The following is a 6,571-nucleotide window of genomic DNA, read 5'->3' as shown; positions in this document are numbered from 1 at the left end:
GTCAAAAATCTCCCATCGGTAGATATCACCGTGTGATAGGTGTGGAAGTCGCAGACCGCTTTTCTTTGCAAAGTCGACGAGAACACGCACATAGACCGTGAAGTTGGACATCAGAACTACCGTGGATGCACGAGTATCGTACATCTTTGCTGACGAGTTTCAAAACAGCGGAGATACTTTGGGGGAGATTGACGTTGTGGACTTAAATGTTGAAATAGAAACCGGACACACCATCTATTGGTTGGTGCTAACCTACAGATCAGACAATATGGATTCGGGAACGATGCAGTTTATTTTGCAGTTCGTGCAGCGCGTCAGTGATGGCAACGAGACATCCGAAAGCAATGGTACCGGAATCATGACAGAGTTTCCCGATACCGAGATATCAGAGCATCCAGCATTCAGGGGATTCTGTATCTTCATCTACAGTATTATTATTGCTCTTGGAATCCTTGGCAACACCATGGTATGCGTAGCTATTGTACGTAACAAGAAACTGCACAATTCAACGTACATCTTCATAGGCAATCTCTCCGTCAGTGACGCTGCGGTGTGCCTTATCTGTTTGCCATTTACTTTGGCTCACACACTGGCAGGAAAATGGAGTTTTGGTAAAATTATGTGTTATATCATTCGTCCCATGCAGCCGATTGCCGTGTTTTTATCTGTATTGACCATGACAGCTATTTCTATTGATCGATACATCATCGTGATCTATCCGTTCAGAAAGCGTTTATCGTTGCGACTTGTTGGTATGATTCTTACACTTATATGGGTGGTTTCCATCAGTCTAGCGACACCGTTCATCGTCAATACCAGATTCATTTACAACGAGTTTAATTTTGACAATATGACGTACGTAAAATTCAATCAATGTTCAGAGCGGTGGAAGAGCCCCGAACATAGGAAAGTCTACAGCACGTTTGTGTTCATACTACAGTACGCCTTGCCGCTGTTCGTCATTTCCACGGCTTACTATCGTGTATGGATGGAACTTCAGCATCAAGTACGACCCGGTGCTCTCAGTGCTCAGAAGAAGAAACAAGAAATCGCGAGGAAGAAGAAAACGAACAAGATGCTAGTTACGGTAGTAGTGTGTTTTCTGGCGTGTTGGTTACCTTTTAACATGTTAATGATTCTAGGTGATTATCATGTATCGATAAAGAGTGATTACTATTGGTACGACCTGATATATCATCTCTTTCACGTTATCGCCATGTCCTCAACGTGTATCAATCCATTTATATATGGGGGCTTAGACGAATTATTCCATAAGGAGTTCGTCAAGATAATGCGATGTGTTTTCCATTCTTCTCGGGGTGCGACAACAACTGCCACAAGAGATATCATTCTTGCGACGTGACGTCATCAGCGAGTACAATTTACTTACTGTACGGTAGCGTTTTCCCCCAAAAAATAAGTAAACAAGGGAACACTAAACAAGAAAATAATGATTTGTAATAGAGTGTTCTGGGATTTTAGTTGTTGCCGGTTTAGATTAGCATTTTTTTACACTTGCAGTTAGTTAGTCTTTTTTAATACTCGAAATATCATGTTATTGAAGCGCAGTTATCATTTTCCGTAGAAACACATAACACTAGGTAGGAGGGCTACCTACGAAATAAATCAATTTGGAAAAGAAAAAAAAAGTACTAACACCTTCGCCAAAATGTATCGACTACCGCCATGCTTAGTATCATTGTCACGTAAAGCGCAAATTAATCGAGTATTTATAAAAAAGCTTGCGTCTGTGAGTTGAACTAACGAATTCAGTCGACATTAAGCAAGAAAAGGAATCGTCCAAACCATATATTTAATTCAGAAATCAATATTGACACCACGTGAATGTAGATGACAGCTGATTGCTTCTGATTTTGTAAAAAATGCCCGTTTTATTTCTTTAAAAAAAATAGGTGCTCGTTCACTATGCTAATAACTTTTGAAATGAAATGAAACGTGACGTAATAATATCATATGAGTATCGTCTGCATGACTGAATTCTATTAACGAAGATGCGCACCTTGAACTCAGAGTACCTTAGTGTGCACTACTTCATTCTTATGACACTAAGAACGATTTCATCGACATCGATCTACGTTCTATACTTAAAATAATTCAATCATTCATTGCGTCATCATTTGTAGAAATGTCAGTTTGCAGGGCACGTGTTTTGGGTCTGTTAAAACCGAGTAAATTGTAGAGAGCAAATAGGATTTGGGTAGTTGAGATTAAAGAAAAATCGATGGAGTGATGAACTGTTCTCTCACGTTTCTAGCCTACTTCATAGATAATACTTCATTAGACCACAATTTCCGGGAGGGATTTTCCTCTCACAAAAGACAGTTTTACTATCTTTAGACTGTCGGCGTTGTTTGGCATACAGATACCTGTGTCTTTTGTCGGGATGGTATCGCTTCGTAATTTTCATTTCGAGGAGTCGCGTACATAAAGAAAGTGTGTTTCGAAAATAGTCATAATTGGTTTATATTTCCTAAGGGACCGTTACTCGGCAAACCAGTTTGATTGAATAGAGGTGGTGTCTAAAGAATTAATCAAATTGAATGTAAATATTAACGTCAGCGTTTGCAAGAGATCAACCTAATCTATACAATACACCAAACATTCGCACGGTATTGGTGTAGTTGTTTCATATGAACTTCGTCAGGTGATCACCTCAGTACGAAAAGAGGTTAACATCATCGGGAATAAAAATTACCTCGTCATTAATGTTACACTCAATACCGTTACTCATAACCGAAGTTATTAAAACATTCTTGAAAAAAAAGACGCAGTGGGTGTTTTTTATTAATATTTTAAATGTCGAATTCGAACACGTACGTGTACGTTCACGACTGGAGCTTAATTGTGCGTGAGAAACATTTCCGCCATACGTGGTAAAATTAACGGAAACTATGAAGTCGAATTTGGACCTTCACGAAACTTTATCCTTGAAGCAGAAAAAGATTCTTAAGTGTGACGAAAGCATGGTAATAACACAAGCCAGCCAAGAGTAGTGACGTACAGTATCGTGCTAAAAGTCGATTCAATTCCAACGTTAACCTCTATTTTCAACGAAAGGAGAAGGCGCTATCAACATTCCTTATATATCTCGCTCACGCTAACGGTAATCTCTGGAAATTTATTACATTACAACACGGATGATTATTTCAAAAAATATGTGTTATTTCTCAAAAGTGGTCGAGGTAAACATCTTGAATGTTATCGTCAGCTTTTACTGCCTTGAAAGACGAAAACTCGAGGGAAGAAGCCCTTGACGCGTGTCTATGCGTTGCCAAGTCTCAAAACGCAAATCACAGCCGCAACACTAAAAAAACAACAAGCAAATACAATGTTTTAAAGTGATTTTATTTTTCAAAAGTCAACGTTTTTATGTATTATTTCACTGATATTATTGTAGATTAATCAGTCACAAACTTACAAAACAGTATTATTGAAGTTTTTGCCAACATAGTCGATAAAAGACCTATATTTTGTGACTTCGTAATTTAGACACACACTTATCCAGACACCCGGTGCAAACGTAATGGATAAGCTTTCTACATTAATGTACATCATTTGTTCAAAAGTTGAAACTTGCTAGAATCCCGATAGTGTGATTGTTCGTACCCAGATGTTTAAGGAGTCAAGTAGGGGTGACATTCGCGATAAACCATCCAGTTTATCGGTTTAGTTGTATTGACGAATCATCCTTCTATACATTCGACACATGGTCTACACTGAGAACACAAAAGATGCAAACATTTAACAGGTCATCTAAGTTCACCCAACAAAAGCTCCTCGACTGAAAAGAGCGCTATATGCCGAGATACTAGACCCGTGTAATGTTAGCGCCATACGAGAAGCTTTGTGTGTATATCACGTTGTCATTCATGTTTTCTAGGAGTATGACGTGTCACTGATTACTCTGCTATATAGTTAAATTACTTCAATAACCAAACCAATAAAAACTGTACTTTTAAAAATTCACAGTGCATACGGAAAGTTAAAATAGAGCAACGAGAAAGACTATAAAGCATGAGCGTCATCGAGGCTAGCCTCGGTGATAGCTTTTAATTCAATAAATCTAATCGCTTTGATAATCGCTCTTGCTGAAAAAAGCACCCGTGGTTGCCATTCAAATTTTGAAATGTCATGGAAAGCAGAATCGTTCGGATTAGGGGAACATAAACTGTCGGTTGTTACACTAGGCAAATACCTAACGAATATGTTCTACTTCCTGTAAAGATCAAAGGGTGATTGAAATTTATAGCAGTTATACTTAATCATTGAAAAGGCAACCTAATCTTGAACGTTTCCATGGCACTCTTTTCCAATGTTGTTTCTTAACAATAAATTAGGACTAACACACCCTATACACGTCCTTTGGAGACATTTAAACGTGTAGTCGTGTTTTCACAAAAGCAGACATCGCTAGACAATGCTATTTTGTTGAAAAATAATACCACTAACACAAATAGGGGGTGAATTTCTTAAAGTTTCAAGAATATGTTTGTAAATAACTTTCGATTTCCATGTTGCCTTCAAATCCATTTCGCATTTTTGGATTACAGTTACTTTAAGTTTTTATTTACCCAAATTATTTACATCTTTGCGAGTCATCCGACTGCATATAACGGACTTAATGTGGTGTGTAAGGCTGACCTTTTTATGTGTTACTTATTGTAATTCCTTACAATGATTAAATTTCTTCCGATATAGCCACTGAGGGCGTGTTTTTGTTGCATTTTATTGTGTTAAAGGTTCAATCGATCATGAGAAACATAAAAAAGTGGCTATCGTTAAGAAATTTTGAAAGTCATTGCATGGACTCTTCTTTCCTTGAAATGTATCTGAAGAAAAATACAGACAGTTTTTAGAATCCTGATGTTTAAATCAAAATGTTTCAATCAAATTTATTTTTTGGTCCGCACCCAAATATCAGCGCCCTCAACAGCGATCGTGATTTAGCCTATAATTGCAATACTGATATGGGTAATATCAATCAGTGATTAACATGATATCTAGTTATTGGTATTTTAACAATTTGAGATGAATATACTCTGGTTGTCTGATCGAACAATAATATTTCAGGTACATCTAGTACTGTTTTAACATAGTGAAAAATTTAAAACCGAGTTTCCACACATTTCACTACACCACCTATGGATAATATTGACCACTAATTAACACATTGTCTTTTTACTAGTAACTCACCAATTTTTAGTGAATTTATCCCAATTGCAGCCAGTACAGCTGATGAGATATATGGGTTATTCATTTACTGATGAGAACATATCTGCAATCTTTACACGCCCCCACTGATAACATCAGCTAAACGGAATCCTATTCTTAATATCAACTGTAACCATCACACAAATGGAATGTTTTAAACAAATGTTAACATTTAAAGTAACACATTGTAAACTATACCATCGACTAACTTTTAGCGTTGGCGTTTACTAGTACAGTGTATTGCTTCAATCAACCTTATGCCTAGTCTGCGCAGGCGTAGGCAAGAATGCAATATTTCAAGAGATGGAAATTACACACCGAATTTTGCCATCTTGAATCACTTTCGATATATATTATGGGATGGCATTGAATGTTTCCCTTCATGAACGTCATCGCAATATTTTTCTGTTGATTTTTTTTCGGTGTGTACCTGTATTGTTCTATTTTCTTGGTTTCGAATAAATCTATCATACATCATTAGAGTCTAGATATTAGATTTATCATAAAAAATACAGGTGTAGAAGACTAGAATTCGAACAGATATATATAAAGACAATGATGTCACTGGAAACTATTGTGTAGATTCTTCTGCTCAAATTGGAAAACGACACCTTTGTATTCTTAAACTCTTACGACGCCACGTTCAAACCGGCATCTACTTTCCTGGATTGTGTGCACGTATTACTCAGCTTACAGTGCTCTCTCCAGGGACAATATACTTGTCATCAATAAGACACACATACGATTTCTAATGTGACTGATCAATGGTATATTACTTTCTCACAAGTTGGTAAAATTTTACAGTAGGCATAACAAGTGATTACTTTGATAAATTATTACCCACGTTCTGGGATTAACTAGCTTGGGTGGTCGTATGAGACTCACCGCACCAGGCTTATTGGCCACGCTTGACAGGCGATACTGAATGGCATGGATATAATTTCTACAGTTTATATCACCTCGGCGTCCCTTATGTCAGAGCATTTTCAATGGGAACAATACCACATACGCCACAGGCAGAAAACAATTGCTTATTACGTTGGGGTTGCCCTATGTGGTAACATGAGGCGACGAGGGGAATATACAAAACATTGATACACAATATATTATGGTGACAACTGACAACTGCAATAATTTTGTTCGGGGGGAAATATAATTGTAACTGTATGATTTATATTACCGGCGATCGACACAGTTCACAAGTGTCTGGCAGACAATCTACCCTTAATCAGTTATTTTATTTCTTATCCATATGGACAAAATGTGATGAAGATTGATGTTGTCGAGGGAGTATTATAGTATGAAAATAACATGTACTTTGAACTGAATATCATGGTTT

The 6,571-nt window shown here is 37.2% G+C and overlaps 1 protein-coding gene across 1 annotated transcript; it reads left to right on the top strand.

The window, feature by feature from the left end:
• Positions 1-331: 331 nt before the first annotated feature.
• LOC144446075 (prolactin-releasing peptide receptor-like) lies at positions 332-1,488 on the top strand. The gene has a single exon (XM_078135763.1). The coding sequence runs from the start codon at positions 359-361 to the stop codon at positions 1,361-1,363; it is 1,005 nt and encodes a 334-aa protein (XP_077991889.1). The 5' UTR covers positions 332-358; the 3' UTR covers positions 1,364-1,488.
• The last annotated feature ends 5,083 nt before the right edge of the window (positions 1,489-6,571 follow it).

Source organism: Glandiceps talaboti, chromosome 15 (assembly GCF_964340395.1).
Source record: "Glandiceps talaboti chromosome 15, keGlaTala1.1, whole genome shotgun sequence".
Taxonomy (NCBI): Eukaryota; Metazoa; Hemichordata; class Enteropneusta; family Spengelidae; genus Glandiceps; species Glandiceps talaboti.
Note: the sequence above shows the minus strand (reverse complement) of the source record. Positions and strands in the feature narration are given on the sequence as shown.